This window comes from Moschus berezovskii, chromosome 4 (assembly GCF_049115385.1).
Source record: "Moschus berezovskii isolate FMDL1 chromosome 4, NW_MosBer_1.0, whole genome shotgun sequence".
Lineage (NCBI taxonomy): Eukaryota > Metazoa > Chordata > Mammalia > Artiodactyla > Moschidae > Moschus > Moschus berezovskii.
This window is the reverse complement of record NC_142463.1, coordinates 72,050,649-72,067,803: the sequence shown is the minus strand read 5'-3', so window position 1 is coordinate 72,067,803 and position 17,155 is coordinate 72,050,649. Positions and strand designations below refer to the sequence as shown.

The window sequence follows — 17,155 nt, the reverse complement described above, 5'->3', positions numbered from 1 at the left end:
TCTGCTCCAGGAACTCATCATCTAAATTTGATCTAGAGCGGAGGGTACCCGCCGCAGCTTTCAGCAGGGCCGGATGTTAACAAATGGCCTGTTGAAAAATCTCATCGTGTTTCAGTGTATCTGTTACCAGAGAAAGGTGAGACCCCCTTGGAGCTGAGCACTGAGTGAGCCCCTGAGTAAATAATGTTTTGTCAAAAGGGTAAGAAACGTGATGGGCAAAGCCACTGGGGCTGGGCTGTGGGCGGTAGCGTGGGGAGCTCTTACAGTGTAGTGAGTGCATGGGGCAAGTTCATTCACGTGTGAGTAACCTTTTGAAGGAAGGAAGAACCATTTTCTTGTTGGATGTGCTGCATTCTGTCACACTTAGAATTCCTCCTGCCATTTTCAGACCGAATTTTCTCCTTCAGTGAGAAATAATTTTCAATCCCTTGGTGTTTCATCAAAATGAAATTGAATTTCAAAAGCAGTGGCTTCATGATCTAGCAGGATGGGAAGGTGTGGCGGGGGGGGGGGAACCTTGCCCAGAGAATGATTGGGAATAAAAGGCAACAGGAGTTTAACATCAAAGGGAGCCGTGGGTACCAATCAGAATGATTCTAGTGTAATTAGTTTGGAATGGAGGATTAAGTTACTGCTGCCTGCTTAGTGGGTACGCTGCTTTAAGGCTCCAGTCTGCACAAATTAAAATGAAAGCAGTCTTTTTCATTTACACACATGGAAAGCAGAATTTTAGTGGGAATTTCTCAGAACCTTGATAAGCACAGAGGTCCACAGATATCCTCTTCACGTTTCTTATTCATGGTTTCTGAGCCTCTTTTGATAAGAGCTTGATAAGGTTTGATAATGAATAAAATGAAATCTCTTGGACTTGGGCTGTGGGATGGGAGGGTGTTGTTGGCATTTTCTTTTCTGTGTTTAGAATCTGATGACCCCGTCTCATCCTTTGTCTGTGAAAAGGAAAATCACCCAGAGTGAAAAAAAATGAAGCATCTTAATTTAACAGCAAATTGCAAATCCGTTTTTAATGGCACTGGAGGATCCGATGTAAAGTGTGATAAATTACTCAGGTTTAATTATGAAATGGGAAAACGGCATCAAAACCCATCTGTAGAACCTTTGCTGAAGATTAGATTATTTCTAGGATTTAGAAAAGAGAAATTTGTGTCACCCAGGAACTTGAACATTAGCATCCAATTAAGTGAACTGTTTCAGAAATCTCTTTGCCACTGATTCCTTTCTCAGAAGGATCCAGGTGCCCTCTCTGACCTCTAATAAGACAGAGAACACTGAGAACTTCAGCAGAACATCATGTGATTTATTGCTGTACATTCACTTCAGATGTCTCGTCTCCTCAAGAGAGGCTGTAGCCCAGGTCAGGCCATGGGGTATTTCTTACTCACATCTGCATCTCCCCTCCGATCTAGCCTGGGAGAAGCACAGTGGACACTCAGGAACTCCTTGAGTTTAACTGAAGGCCCAGTGTTCTTGACTTAAGACTACCTGATTGTTTCTGCAGAACTCTGACCAATAGGATGAAATACGTGTGGGTTAGGAAGCTGCACCCAAAAACCGCTTCACTGAGCTTTAATCTCAGGATTGAGAAGAGTGGGCTCAGAGGCAAAGGGGCCCAAGTGAGACCGAGATCCCCATTTGTCAAGAGCCCAACACCAAAAAGGCGGAGAGGCCCCTGGGACAGCCCAGGGCCTTTCCCTCCTAGCTTGTTTCATACCTTTGTGTGAATTAGAATAAGGCACCGCTCCCCCAAGACACTCTATTGCCATATGCCGGGCAACAGTTGTGTACAAATTTTCGATGGCTGTGTATGAAGGGCCCCTCCTTAGATACCGTGTTCCTGTGTCATACACATCCCCGAGCCAATGGCCAGGCCACCACTGTGTGCCCACCGCTGAGCTGGGCCAGGCCAAAATGCCCAACTGCCCATGCCACTATTTGCTTTTACCTACCAAATCAGTTCAGTTCAGCCGCTCAGTCGTGTCCGACTCTTTGTGACCCCATGAATCACAGCATGCCAGGCCTCCCTGTCCATCACCAACTCCCGGAGTTCACTCAAACTCATGTCCATCGAGTCGGTGATGCCATCCAGCCATCTCATTCTCTGTCGTCCCCATCTCCTCCCACCCCCAATCCCTCCTAGCATCAGACTTTTCCAGTGAGTCAACTCGTCACATGAGGTGGCCAAAGTATTGGAGTTTCAGCTTTAGCATCAGTCCTTCCAATGAACACCCAGGATTGATCTCCTTTAGAATGGACTGGTTGACTCTCCTCACAGTCCAAGGGACTCTCAAGAGTCTTCTCCAGCACCACAGTTCAAAAGCATCAATTCTTCGGCGATCAGCTTTCTTCACAGTCCAACTCTCACATCCATACATGACCACGAGAAAAACCACAGCCTTGACTAGACGGACCTTGGTTGGCAAAGTAATGTCTCTGCTTTTTAACATGCTATCTAGGTTGGTCATAACTTTCCTTCCAAGGAGTAAGCGTCTTTTAATTTCCTGGCCGCAATCAGCATCTGCAGTGATTTTGGAGCCCAAAAAAATAAAGTCTGACACTGTTTCCCCATCTATTTCCCATGAAGTGATGGGACCAGATGCCATGATCTTTGTTTTCTGAATGTTGAGCTTCAAGCCAAACTTTTCACTCTCCTCTTTCACCCTCATCAAGAGGCCTTTGAGTTCCTCTTCACTTTCTGCCATAAGGGTGGTGTCATCTGCATATCTGAGATTATTGATATTTCTCCTGGCAATCTTGATTCCAGCTTGTGCTTCTTCCAGCCCAGCATTCCTCATGATGTACTCTGCATATAAGTTAAATAAACAGGGTGACAGTATACAACCTTGACGTACTCCTTTTCCTATTTGGAACCAGTCTGTTGTTCCATGTCCAGTTCTAACTGTTGCTTCCTGACCTGCATACAGGTTTCTCAAGAGGCAGGTCAGGTGGTCTGGTATTCCCATCTCTTTCAGAATGTTCCACAGTTTATTGTGATCCACACAGTCAAAGGCTTCGGCATAGTCAATGAAGCAGAAATAGATGTTTTTCTGGAACTCTCTTGCTTTCTCCATGATCCAGTGGATGTTGGCAATTTGATCTCTGGTTCCTCTGCCTTTTCTAAAACCTGCTTGAACATCTGGAAGTTCACGGTTCACATATTGCTGAAGCCTGGCTTGGAGAATTTTGAGCATGACTTTACTAGCGTGTGAGATGAGTGCAATTGTGCAGTAGTTTGAGCATTCTTTGGCATTCCCTTTCTTTGGGATTGGAATGAAGACTGACCTTTTCCAGTTCTGTGGCCACTGCTGAGTTTTCCAAATTTGCTGGCATATTGTGTGCAGTACTTTCATAGCATCATCTTTCAGGATTTGAAATAGCTCAATTGGAATTCGATCACCTCCACTAGCTTTGTTCATAGTGATGCTCTCTAAGGCCCACTTGACTTCACATTCCAACATGTCTGGTTCCAGGTGAGTGATCACGCCATCGTGATTATCTTCGTCGTGAAGATCTTTTTTGTACAGTTCTTCTGTGTATTCTTGCCACCTCTTCTTAATATCTTCTGCTTCTGTTAGGTCCATACCATTTCTGTCCTTTATCGAGCCCATCTTTGCATGAAATGTTCCCTTGATATAAGGAGACTTAAAATTTGAATTTAACATTTCTTCTCTTTGGACTTTTAGTTGCAAAATTAAGTGTTTTCTTAAGTAGAGACTTTGGTTTTGGTCAGTTATTAGAGTGAGAAACTGTATTTGTCTAACCTAGCACCCCAGTGGGAAAAGTTGGATTAGTAATTCAAGCTTTTCCTCACTTATCTTTGGATTATAATAAAATATTTCTGGGCAAGCCATGAAAACCAGCAAGTGTCAATCAAAGGTGACCCAGAAACCGGTATATGAATTGTTTCATTTCAAGGTCTTAGGATTGCCACAAGCACCATCCCGTTTCCTTCCATTCTACCTCGGATTGAAACAGCTGAGGGTTTGTACTAAAAATTGTTGGGCCTGAAACTGGTGGAGAAGTGGGTTTTTGTTTTTCAGCCTGTGGTTAAGGTTAAGAGTGCAGAAGTAATTGGGATTTATTCATTCCGTGCCTTCGTAATCAATTTATGCTGGTGTTCAATGGTAAAAATACCAGTTGGATCTCTGGAAGCCCTTGATATACTTTGGAATGTGGTTATAAACTGGCCCACTGCTTAAAATTCAGCACAGAGCAGTGGTTCAAAGGAGCTGAGTTTCTGAACTCTCCAAAGTATCTTATTTTTCGGTGGATTTACTTTATAAGACAGTCCTTGGTGAGGCTTCAGAATACTCCAGTAAAGGTGATCGACAGTGTGGTTTTTCCAAGATGGGGGAGCTCCACCTCTTCGTGTGTTTACAGCGTTTGTTAGGGATCCAAATGGTGCAGCCATCACATCACCACATGCAAGGAGTTCAGCACATTTCAGATGAGGGTCTGTTTACCTGGACTCCTGTGTTGCCCTGGCTCCAGCCAACTTAGGGACAGTACATGGCAGACCCAGAGGGGTTTCCCACCAGTTCATCAGAGGACATGGTCTTTGCTCAGAAATGAGACCAGTTTTACTTGCAGTGAGACTGATACTTTTGTTTGTGATCGTAATTTCTGGATGAGGCTTCTGGAGAAACGTGACCTGCGGAGTTGTTTGGTTGAACCTGACGAGCAGCCTGGACTGTTGTGGATCTCTCCCTCAGCTGAGAAAATCATCCCTGTGCAGAAGAAAGGGACTTTTGTTTGAGAGCTTGATAGCTCTCTGGCTGTGGTGGCCCGACGTTCTAAACTAGGATAGAGCAGCCTGGAAACGCCCTCCCTCTCCCTCTCCCTCTGTTTTCTTCTGCACATTTCTGTCCAGCCTCCTTTTTTATCTTAAGCAAGTCAGTTCCCAACCTTGATCATAGAATGAATGACTAGAAAATCATCCCAATCTTAAAAATTCAACAAAAAAACATGTTGATGACTAAGCTGCCTGGGCCCCAAAGGACACGTCATCTCTGTACCAGGACCTCTCAGCCCTTGCACAAAACACGCAACTTCCCTGCACTCTCAGGCTGCTTCCCTGTCCTGTGTGCTGTGGGTGTGTGGCTGGCTGGAGTCACTGCATGTGTGTGTTCATACGGAGACACATGTCACCAAGGGACGGTGCCGTCTTACAGGTGATCAGCGTCACTCTGCACAGATGGAAGCATTTAGCGGTACTCAAAGACCCAGAAACTATTAACTTGGAACTGAAATGAAGAGAATAAACACACCTACACCTGAGCAGAAATTGGTAGTTTCAACTCCTAGCTTTTTTATTCCATTTGAGCTAAATTCTCAAAGACCAGATATCTCTAAAACCTTCTGATGGATTGTATAATTCTTTAAAAATAAAAAAATTCTTTAGTGGGTGAAGCAACTCTATTTTTGTAGCTAAGAGGTATCTTTAAAGGGGCTTCAAATTCTACACTGTTCCATATGAACACATACTGTGTACTAGGCACACTGGGAGATCAATCCTGGATGTTCATTGGAGGGACTGATGCTAAAGCTGAAACTGCAATACTTTGGCCACCTCATGCGACGAGTTGACTCACTGGAAAAGACTCTGATGCTGGGAAAGGTTGGGGGCGGGAGGAGAAGGGGACGACGGAGAATGAGATGGCTGGATGGCATCACCGACTCTGTGGACATGAGTTTGAGTGTACTCCGGGAGTTGGTGATGGACAGGGAGGCCTGGCGTGCTGTGATTCATGGGGTCGCGGAGAGTCGGACACGACTGAGCGACTGAACTGAACTGAACTGAACATGAGGCCAGGTAGCCCAGTGAAGTGGGTACTAGTACCCCCAGAGGTAGACAGACGCGAGTTAAGAGACGTCTAGAGAGGTGGCCAGGATCACCTGCTCTTTTTTTTCTTCCAGTTTTATTGAGATATAACTGACATACAGAGCTATATAAAGTGTACAGCATAATGATTTGACTTACATACATCATGAAATGATTATCACAATAAGTTTAGTGAACATCTATCATCTTGTGTAGATAAAAAAAAATAGAAAAAATGTATTTGTTTTCCTTGTGATGAGAACTCAGGATTTACTCTCTTAACATACGTGTTAACATTTGTAACATACATGCGTATGTGTTCAGTCACTCAGTCGTGTCCAACTCTTTGCAACCCCATGGACTGTAGCCTGCCAGGCTCCTCTCTCCATGGGATTTCCCAGGCAATAATATTGAAGCAGTATTAATTTATCATGTTGTCCATAAATCCCTAGATCTTATTTATCTTGAACTTTTTGCTTGCCTTCATCCAATTCTCCCTCCCCCGACCCTGGCCTCTAGTAACTACAAATTTGATCTTTTTTTCCCCTATGAGTTTGTTTGTTTTTGAAGTACTGTGGATGTATATAACACTATGTTAATTCCTGTCATGTAACATAATGAGTTGCTATTTCCATACATTGATATGATCACCATGTTTAGTTACCATCTGTCAGCATACAAATACATTGCATGATTCTTGACTGTGTTCCCCCCACTGTACATTTCATCCCCTGACTCATTTGTTTTGCACCTGGAAGTTTGTCCTTCTTACTCTTCCTCACCTATTTCTCTCCTCCCCCAACCCCACTCCCTCCTGTTTGTTCTCTGTATCTGTGAGTCTGTTTCTGTTTCGTTATGTAAGTTCCTTGGTTTGTTTTTTAGATTTCACGTGTAACTGAAATTCTATGGTATTTGTCTTTTCCTGACTTATTTCACTTATCATGATACCCTCTGGGTCCATTCACGTCACAAATGGCAAGGTTTCTTTTTTATTATGGCCGAGTTATATTTCATTGTGTATATATGCCAAGTCTTCTTATCGATTCATCTGTTGATGGGCACTTAGATTGCTTCCATATCTTGGCTATGGTAAATAACACTGCGGTGAACACAGTGGTGCATAATTTTTTTCTAGTTAGTGTTTTTGTTGTCTTCAGATAAATATCTAGGAGTGGGATTGCTGAATCTTATGGTAGTTCTGTTTTAAATTTTTTGAGAAGTCTCTGTACTGTTTTCCACAGCTTCTATACCCATTTACATTTCCACCAATAGTGTGCCAGGAATCCCCTTTCTCCAACTTGTATTATCTTGTTGTCATTTTAATAATAGCCATTCTATTGTAGACTGCAAAAGAGACATAGGCATTTAAAGAGACTGCAAAAGAGACATAGGCATTTAAGAGACTGCAAAAGAGACATAGGCATTTAGAACAGTCTTTGGGACTCTGTGGGAGAGGGTGAAGGTGGAATGATTGGGGAGAATGGAATTGTAGCATGTATATTATCATAAGTGACCAGTCCAGGTTCGACGCATAAATTTTCCTCTGTTAAAAAAAAAAAAAAATAATAGCCATTCTGATTGGTGTGAAGTGATGTCTCATTGTGGTTTTGGCTTATATTTCCCTGATGATTTGTGATGGTAAGCATCTTTTCACGTGTCTGTTGGCCATCTATTAGGTCTTATTTGGATAAATATTTATCTAGATCCTCTACCCATTTTAAAAAGTCGGGTTGTTTGGTTTTTGCTCTTGAGTTGTATGAATTCTCTGTATATTTAAAATATTAACCCCTTATCAGATATATTGTTGTCAAATATCTATTTAGCCGGAGACCTTTTCATTTTATTAATAGTTTCCATCATTGTGCAAAAGGTTTCTAGCTTGATGCAGTCCCATTGGTTTTGCTTTTGTTTGCCTTGCCTGAGGAGGAAAAAATTATGAAGACTGATGTCAAGGAATGCATTATGTTTTCTTCTAGAAGTTTTTGTAGTTTCAGGTCTCACATTTAAGTCTTTAATCCATTTTGAGTTTATTTTTGTATGTGGTGTGAGAAAGGAGTCTCATTTGATTCTTTTACACGTAACTGTGCAGTTTTCCCAACACCATTTATTGAAGAGGTTGACTTTCCCCCACTGTATATTCTTGCCCCCATTGTCACTGATGAATTGCCCATAAAAGTGTGGGTTCATTTCTGGGCTCTCTTTTGTGTTCTGTTGACCTATGCCTGTTTTTCGTCACCTGTTCTTAACCAGCCTTCAAACTCTCTTTTTCTCCCCACCCAGTGACAAGGAAGCTGCCACATGGAGGGCAAGAAGGCAGGTAGGGTTCCAGTCGATAAGTGGTTACTGGACACACGCTGTGTGCCAATCACAGGCTAGACTCTGGGAGCCAAAGACTAATGAGCCTTGGCCTCTGGCCCCCAGTAGCTCATGCCTGGCGGAGAGCCTTGGCCCCACTGTGCAGTATGTGACAGCGGATTCCCTGCTCCCTTTGATGTAATCAGACTAATTCAGTGTGACCTTCGAGGCCTGCCTCCTTGTCCATCTCTCCTCTAGCCTCTCCCCATTCACCAGCCTGGGCTCCAACCAGGCTGCACAGTGGCACTTACAGAGGGGTTGCTGTTTCTGGAGGAGGGATATGAAAGACTGTGCGTTTGGGAAGTTGGGGAAGGTCCCAGTGATCAGCCAGGGCCCTGGTCAGTGCACCTCAGAAAGGGAACTCACGTTCAGATGGAGAAGGGCACCTCTGGCCTTTGGATTTTATTTGTAGAATACTGTGACCCTTTAGAACATGTGGACCCTTTAAATAAAGTCCAGAAAGCTTTAATGCCCCAAATATGCTGACTCAGGGGCTTCCTTGGTGGCTCAATGGTATAGAATCTGCCCGCGTTACAGGAGACCTAGGTTCGATCCCTGGGTCGGGAAGATCTCCTGGAAAAGGGAATGGCAACCCACTCCAGTATTCTTGTCTGGAGAATTCCATAGACAGAGGAGCCTGGCAGGCTATAGTCCATGAGGTCGCAAAGAGCCGGACACAACTGAGCTACTAACACTTTCATGGATTCCACCACTTTATAGCAGTGCCCTTGTGCCTCTGCCACTTATTTCTGGGGACCCACAAAGACGTCTCCACTTATGTATCCACACCTTCTCGTGACCTGGGCCTTCTATTGAATTCAGACCTGGCTCCCTATATGAGATATCAGTATACGGCCAGGGTGGTGCTTTAGCTCATGCGGCTGTGAGAAATGTAATGTGTTCAAAGCTCAGGAATCTGGGAGGAGAGGGCAGGATGCATGTCTGTGTCCCAGGTCTGAGCCCTGGGAGAGTGCAGACCAGATGTACGAAGCCTGTCTGTTTGCGGGGGAAGAGGGGTTGGGAGAGACTGTGACTCATGTCAGCCCTAGTGACTGAGCCCTAGACACCCCTTGACTAAAGTCCCTGAGCAGGAACGATAGAAGTTTGTGGCTTTGTAGGCAGTGGTTGTACCACTGGACCACGGAGGTAGGGAAATTGTCAGGAGACGATTGTGAAGGTTCAGGGAGAACAGGACAGGGTAACCTTCATGGGGATTAAAATGGACCTTAGTGAGAGGGAGAATCAGGAATTGCTTGATCAGTGGAAGCCAGTTCTGAGGGTTCTCGTGTGAGTAATGAGGGCAGAGGAGGTGCCGGTGTCTGGGGGAGGGGGAGAAGAGCAGGCTTTCCAGAGAAGATGAGTTCCGTTTATCCATATTGACATCTGAGCTCTGAAGTGGATTCTGGTAAATATCGTACCACGGCACCAGTTCTAAAGGCTGGAAATGGGGATTTGGGCATCATCAGCACCTTTCAAAAGACTGAACTGGCCTTGTGCCACTAACCCCAGCCCCTTCCAGTCCCTTCTGCTCACTGCAGCCAGATTGATCTGTCTAAAAGCATCTCTTTCTTGGTACCTGTTGACGTCCCGGGCAGAAATTGTCAATAACCCTTACTGTCTGGAGTGTGGAGGTCTAAGCCCTCAGCCTGCAGTGCCCCTCTGTCTGATCCATCCTGTCCCCACCTTCCTGGGTCAGGACTTCTCTGGTCACAAGTGACAGGAGTCCAGTGCAAACTAACTGAGGTTACAGGGGAGTTTACAAGTTGATGAAATCCCCTGGGGTTAGGGACATGCATGCCACTTGACACTTCCCTCTCTTGCTCCTCTTCTCTTCCCACAATGATTTCATCCTCCCAGCCCAGGCTCATCCACACTGTGGGTCAAAAAGTGAAGCAAGCTCCATACTTCCAGTCTCATGATATTTTCCGAGCAGGTAGGGTGTCTTTTACTCAGCTCACTTAGAAAGATCCCAGGAAGAACTCTGATTGGGCCAGCTTGGGTCAGCCAGCAATGGCCAGAGAAGTAAGTCTGAACCACATACTTAGAGAAAAGATAGAGCTCTCTTGGAGAAGAGAAAAGCGCTGTTGGGACCGGATGTCTCTGCCTGCTTCAGCCCTCCCCACCCCAGCCAGAACCTCCATCTGATAAAGCCAAGGTGCTCTTAGCTCAGATGCCCAAAGCACTCTCCCTCTTCTCGAGTTTTACCCTCAAGGGCCAACCCTGATAACCTATCCTCTCCTTCCTCCTCCCTGTCCCGTAGGGAGCCCTTTTGACGCAGAGGAAAATCAAAGGATCAACAGGAGGTGTAATTTCCCCCAGACTAAGAGCTGGAGGGGCAGGGATAAGAATTTAGTGCTCTGCCTTCAGCACTCAGGGATGTGTTGAACTTCCAGGAGACTGTGCCCTCGGGAGGGTAGCCCCCGGCTGTCACTGCCCGCCAGCAGCCTGTGCTGTGCTTAGTCACTCAGTCGTGTCCGACCCTTTGTGATCCCATGAACTGTAGCCTACCAGGCATCTCTCTCCATGGGGATTCTCCAGGCAAGAATACTGGAGTGGGTTGCCATGCCCTTCTCCAGGGGATCTTCCAGACTCAGGAATTGAACCGGAATCTCCTGCATTGCAGACGGATTCTTTACCAGTTGAGCTATCTGTCAGTGGCCCCACGACGGCACCTCACAATCTTTTCCTTTCCACACACAGCTCCCAGCCTGGGGACATGGTCTTTCCATGACTTTGCACAATTTAAAATTCTGTGGGAACTGGGAAGCTTTTCTTACAGGCAGGGAGAGAGTAAAATAAATATTAATTATAATGCAGATGCCATCTTTTTCTAATCCTCTCAACTGTCTCCTACATACAAATGAGCTGCTCTGGGCCTTTCCCACCCACTGCGATTGTGGTACACACACCTCCCTCATCGCACCCCCCCGCGCCCCCTCCCCACACACACACTTAGGAAGCAAACCTCCTGAGAGGCTGGGTCCCATTGTTATGCCTGATTTGAAATGCAGGATCATACATCACACAGCCCTCTCAAGACGAGACCCGAGCTGTTCCTCCCCCAGTTGGACCAGCTTTTTTTCCTCGGAGAACTGTTGAAATGTAAGTTTCCTCATTAATTGAGGTTCCCAGCACGTCGGCGGAGCTGGCTCTGTGCCTCCAGAATGTGTTTTCCAAGCATCTCCTGGGCTCCAGCTATTCCAGCAAGTCAAGACCAGACTTGCCTGCCATGTGAGGCTCCAGAGATGTGCATTCCAGATTAGAGTGATTTTCAGAGCCAACCTCAGCAAGCCAGGACCGGTCCTGGCCACAAAACTGGACCAGAGGACCTGGGGCAGGTGGACAGTGAGGTTTCTTAAGAGGACTGAAGTAGACAGTGGACACGTAAACAAGTACCAGGCTGCTTTCCTCCCAAATACCAGCCTGCCCGCTTCATCATGGTTGTGCATCAGACCTTAAACATCTCAAACGTAAACCTTCCATTCTAGTTAACCAGAATAGTGTTCTGATGTGTCTATAAAAACCGTTAACAGTGCTGTCTGTATACCATGGTATAAGTGCTTCACAGATATTGATGCATTTCATCCTTATTAACCTCTCATCATACACTATTATCCTCATTGTGAAGACCGGGAGCTCTACAGAGAGGTGAAGTCACTTGCCCTAAGCCCCACAGCTGGTGAGTGGTACAGTGGCTTGTGGGTGTAGCGGGCAGGCTGGCCCGAGCTCTTAAAGGCTGTGCTGTAACATTCATTGGTATTAGGGTTATGGAAATGCCAGCAATAGGACAGTAGTAGTTAGACTCAGATCTCCATGAGAAGCAATAATAATAGTATTAATGAACTTTCCAGCTCAACTTGAGTGTGGTTGGACAGTTGTGGACCTCATCCATCCCTTCCTTTGCCATGGTTACCAGCTTACCTGCCTCTCATCTCAGATCCCAGTGCTAAGGATTGGGACCAGATGAAGTCTGAGAAGTGGAACTATGTGAGTGGGTAATTCTGACACAGTAGTTACTAAGTCCGCCCTCCCTCCTTCCTCTCCTTCCTTTTCTTTCCTGATCAAGGTATGCTTCTTACTTAATTTACGTACACAGCACATTTTCTTACACCCTTCCGTCCCCCTCCAAAAAAAAAGCAACTGCTCTCAAATCTCTGATGGATCCAACTCAGGGAAGATGTGGAGCAGAAGATGTGTGTCCAGACTGCATCTTTCTCTTATGGTGGCTGCGAGTGGGATTGGTCCCTAGGATGAACCTGGCAAGGCTCATGGGCAGAATGTTCTTGATCCAAAGCCTAGCATCCTCCCTCCCTCTGGAAGTTGTGTGCCTCGGCTGCTGTGTGCAGAGGAGTTCAGGGTGGCCAGAGCCTGTGCTGGTACAGAAAAATCCCTAAAGATAAGAGGCTTGAGAGACAAGGAATCAGACTTATCTGCTTGGAATGAAGTTCAAAGTTAAGGACAAATGGAGAATTTGAGCCTGAAGAAAAAGTTGTACAGCTATAAGGTGGTCATTAGTAACATCTATAGCATTTGTCTGAGACACTGATTATTCCTAATTATTTCCGTGCTGTCTCTGTCTGGCAGTTGAAGAATGTAAAGTCCAAAGGGCTGGTGAGCAGTGCACTTCTGTCCAGTGTAACCCTCCTGAGAGCAGAGCTGAAATTACACTTGCTTGGGTGCATGGTGCCCACTGCAGACTGAGAATGACTTGGGTCCAGCCAGTCTTTGAAACACACTGGATTCAGAAGATGTGTGTGGAAACACATGTGAAAGAGCTGGAAGAGACCAGCCTGGAGAGAAGGCTGTGGGGACTTGACCGGGTATGAAAGATGTGCCGTGTCCTCCCTATTTTCCCAAGACCAGAAGCTGTCGGAGGGCTGGGACCTGTCCCTTATCAGCCTCTCGTGCTGAATTCTGGGCTGTGCATGAAATAACAGTGCACGTGAACAGTGTATGAGTGAGAGCTTCTCTCATCTAGGCTCCCCTTAGAAGGAAGGGCGGGAGGATTCATTAGTAGTATCAATTCAGAGGATACGGATGACCATGCAAATGGGATAAAAACCCGGGGGGGTTCAGGATGGGGGACACATGTACATCCATGACTGATTCGTGTGAATGTATGGCAAAAATCACTACAATACTATAAAGTAATTAGCCTCCAATTAAAACAAAAAGAAAAACCATTGCTGAGGTTCTGTTGTGTTACCTTAAATCACTAGAATTTACTTCGTAGCCAGTAAGACCCCTAAATTATCCAATATGGCGGCATTTCAGAAGAAATTTCAAATGTCTGCCAGATGGGAGCAGTTAAGTGGAAGGGTGTGCTGTTAGCAAAGGTTCTGTTGTTTGGGGGAAACTATCAGAATTCTGCCAAGTGTCGCAGGTATGGGTGATGCATCCTGGTCATTCCTGGTCCCCAAGGTGCATAAGTACCAGTCACAGTGCTCTCAAATGGATAGATTTTGCCAAACTTTCTTATATGGTCACCCCTTACCCCCCATGGGGTTAATAGCTGATCAAAATACTTACCTACAGTGGCAAAATCAGAGTCACCAAGGTCAAGAGTTCATAAAACAGGCACTTGAGAAAAATAAAAGTTGTGTTAATATATATTATTAAAACTACAAGTGAAGGTTCTAGAAGCCATCCTCCCTCCATTTAACCACTATTTCATCATGAGGGTGATCAGTCACCTGTGGGTGACTTTTGAATCGCCTCTTCAGTTGTTTGGGAGACATTGCCCGCGTCATCTGCTGAAGCAGACGCTCCCAGCAGCCCACCTGGCTCCTTTTAACGCAGTAGAACCAGCCCTCACCAGCTTGAAAGAAGGAGCCCTTTGCAGTTCTTGCTCACTGTGGCTCTGTCTCCCACCCTCCCCTCTAGCCTCTCTCTCCCCATCTCCCTCCCTTTTCCTTCTCCTGCTCCTCTTTTAAAATACAAGTCTAGACAACTGTGTAACCTCCTGACTTTTCACAAATTATGCAAGAGCTTCAGGGCTTATTTTTTGAAGTCTGGTTTCTGTCCCAGATTATTTGAGAGGGTCGGTCTTTCTGATCTTTTCTCTCTTCTCTAGGTACCTCCCTAGAGTGTGCTGCCTCTCAAGTCCATAGGGGAAGAGAGCAGTAATTGTGGACTTTGCTCTAAGGACTTAGGACAGAAGTAACAGAGCTGATTTTATATTTTTGGTAACAAGTGTGAACAATATTAGCTCAATAGATAATAGATTGATAATAATACTCTATTTACTCAATAGAGTAAAAGATTGTCATGTATAAAATGTTAAAAACAACTTTGATGTTGATGAGATGCTGAGAAAGAGAGAGAGGGTGAGGGTGGTGGGACATGGCCTGGGTGTTGGGTATCAGGGAGCAAGGAGAATGAGAACAGAAGCATGGCCATAGCTTTAGGGGTGAGGGCAAATAGTTTCAGTGGACTGATACAGAGGATGGGACCTGCTGGTTGCTGCATTTTCAGGGCTCAAGACAAGGGATTTAGGCTGGGCATACAGATTGTCAGGGTGGCTAAGTAGAGGCCTGGGTCACAGTGTCAGCTAGGATTTAACTCAGCTGCTAGTGACAGGAACACCTAAAATAACAGGCTTAAAAAAGAGAGGTTATATGGAAGACCTGGAAATGGGCAATCCAGGGCTGGGGTGTTGGCCTTACTGCTGTGAGGGACCCGGGATTGTTCAGGCCTTTTGTCCGCCCCACCCCCCCACCCCCATTCCTGTGGCTTGGCATCTTCCTCATGGTCCAGGATGGTGTTGCAGCTCCAGCCATCACATCTCAGCTTGCAAGTCCCACCAGCGTGGCAGTTTATCCTTCTTTGGCCAGAACTTAGTCGTGTGGCTGCACCTCCCAGTAAGAGAGGGATATTGAGGAATATCATCCTGTAGCTGTGTGGCAACACACCCAACTATAACAGGGTTTCAGATCATTTGAGAGGAAACAGAACTTTCATAACTAAGAAAAGTCACAGACCTTCCTCATCTTGGGTTATCTGTTCATTCAGTCAGTAGGGAGTACCCCACGTGTTCATGCACTTCTCGAGGGCAACATCTAGGTAGGCAGATGGGCTCTGGTCTCGTGAAGCTGATTATCTAGCAGGAGGTGAGACAGACAATAAATGAATAGCACATGTGGCCTGGTTGACAACCTACATTCTGTCCTCAAGTCTTCCCCAGGAGCTGTCTTCAGATGTACCTGTACATAATTAATGATCGAAGCCGACAGTGTCAGACATCACTGCTAATGCCTGCGGGCATCATGGGCAGCCAGCATCAGCATCGCTTTGATAGGAATTCAGCTCATCCATCAAACACTCCCGAGGGCCTGCACTGTGAGGAGTGGAGGGGAAGGGAAGCAGGGAGAAGTAAATAATTAGTAAGCCAGAGCCTCACCTCTAAAGCAGCCCAGGAGTCATTCTGCTGCCAGCGCCCTCATGGGTTGAGGATAAGAATCCAGTGATAAATTCCCAAATCTTTTTCTTCTTCTTTTTTAAAAAAAAATTATTTATTTTCTTTTGGCTGTGCCGGGTCGTCACTGCTGCGCAGGCTTTTCTCTTGTTGCAGAGCACAGACTCTAGGTTGCACAGGCTTTAGTAGTTGACGTCCTGGGCTCTAGAGCAGTAGCTCAATAGTTGTGGCACGTGGGCTTAGTTGCTCTGCGGCCTGTGGGAACTTCCTGGATCAGGGATCAAACCTGTGTCTCCTGAATTGGCAGGTGTATTCTTTACCACTAAGCCACCATGGAAGCCCCCAGGTCTTTTCCTTGAGTGAAGGCAATTTGGGGGCTCTTTTCTTGCTAAGGTACCGGGCAGAGTGATGAGGATAGTTTTCTAAGTCCTACAGGCTTTTGAGGCTAACCTGGGGAAATTGAGAAAATACAAGGACGTGACCTTTTTCCTTCTTGTATGACCTTCAGCCATAGTCCCTGAGCCTGGTTTTGCTAGGAACCAGGCAGGTGTCCAAGCTCAGTTCATATGTTGTAAGTGGGCGTGGGTTCTAAATTAAACCCCAGTGAGTGCTTCCCACCTAGAACTCCTGTCCCGGCTACTGGGCAAAGACCTAGATATAGTGATTCTCAAACTGCCTGAAGGGAAGAGCCAGTTCTTTAAGTTTCAATTTCCAGTCTGTTATAAGAAAAATGAAATATTAGAAAAATGAAATTAAAATTACATACAAAACACAAACTCAGACTTCTGTTAAGATGCAGGAGACATTATTCTGTCCAATTGCTCTAAATGTTTCTAAAAGCAAGCTAAATCCTGAACTGGAGTTGGCCGGTAGCAAAAAATTCAGGTCATCAAGGCAGCACTTTGGATAGTTTTGTCCCTCCAGGGCCATGTGGGGACTGTGTTCTTCCTGGTGGTGTATCAGGACAGTTCAGAAGAACGAGGAGGCTCCCTAGGCAACTTCGATGTTCCTCATGCCCCACACATGTCTCTCTCCCTGGTGCCGCCCAGCCTGCTCCCCATGTTTTCAGCTGCTTCACGAGCAGACCGATAAAAGGAACAGCTTGGCTAACTCTGCTGTCATAGTCCCTGCGTGCAGGTGAAAATTTTACTGCACACTTGCAGCTAGAGAAATGAAAGGTCACAGCTAATTGTAATCATTATCCAGGCTCCCCTACCTGACCAGGGCTTTGGGCATATACCGCTTTGATAGCAAAGCAGCTGACTGCAAGGCCGTCTTCTCCGGGTGGCTGGCCTGGGTTCGCCAGTCTGAGCAGGGTGGGAAGGTCACTGGTGACTGGGGACCCTGTGTTGCAGTTCTCCAAGGAGAGGCACGTCATGGACAGGACCCCTGAGAGGCTGAAGAAGGAGCTGGAGGAGGAGCTGCTGCTGAGCAGTGAGGATCTGCGCAGCCACGCCTGGTACCATGGCCGCATCCCCCGACAGGTACCCGCCTGCACCCAGGGTCATATGCCCAGGGCCATTAGGAGCAAGCTTCAGTTCAGCCCAAAC

General features: G+C 46.0%; 1 protein-coding gene across 4 annotated transcripts in view; it reads left to right on the top strand.

Moving 5' to 3' along the window:
* Positions 1 to 17,155, top strand: part of BCAR3 (BCAR3 adaptor protein, NSP family member) — a 235,242-nt gene that overhangs the window by 189,766 nt on the left and 28,321 nt on the right. For all 4 annotated transcript variants that reach the window (XM_055402228.2, XM_055402227.2, XM_055402226.2 and 1 more), the window contains one exon: positions 16,961 to 17,089. In XM_055402228.2, coding sequence (XP_055258203.1) covers positions 16,961 to 17,089 — 129 coding nt within the window. The remainder of the gene's footprint in view (positions 1 to 16,960; positions 17,090 to 17,155) is intronic.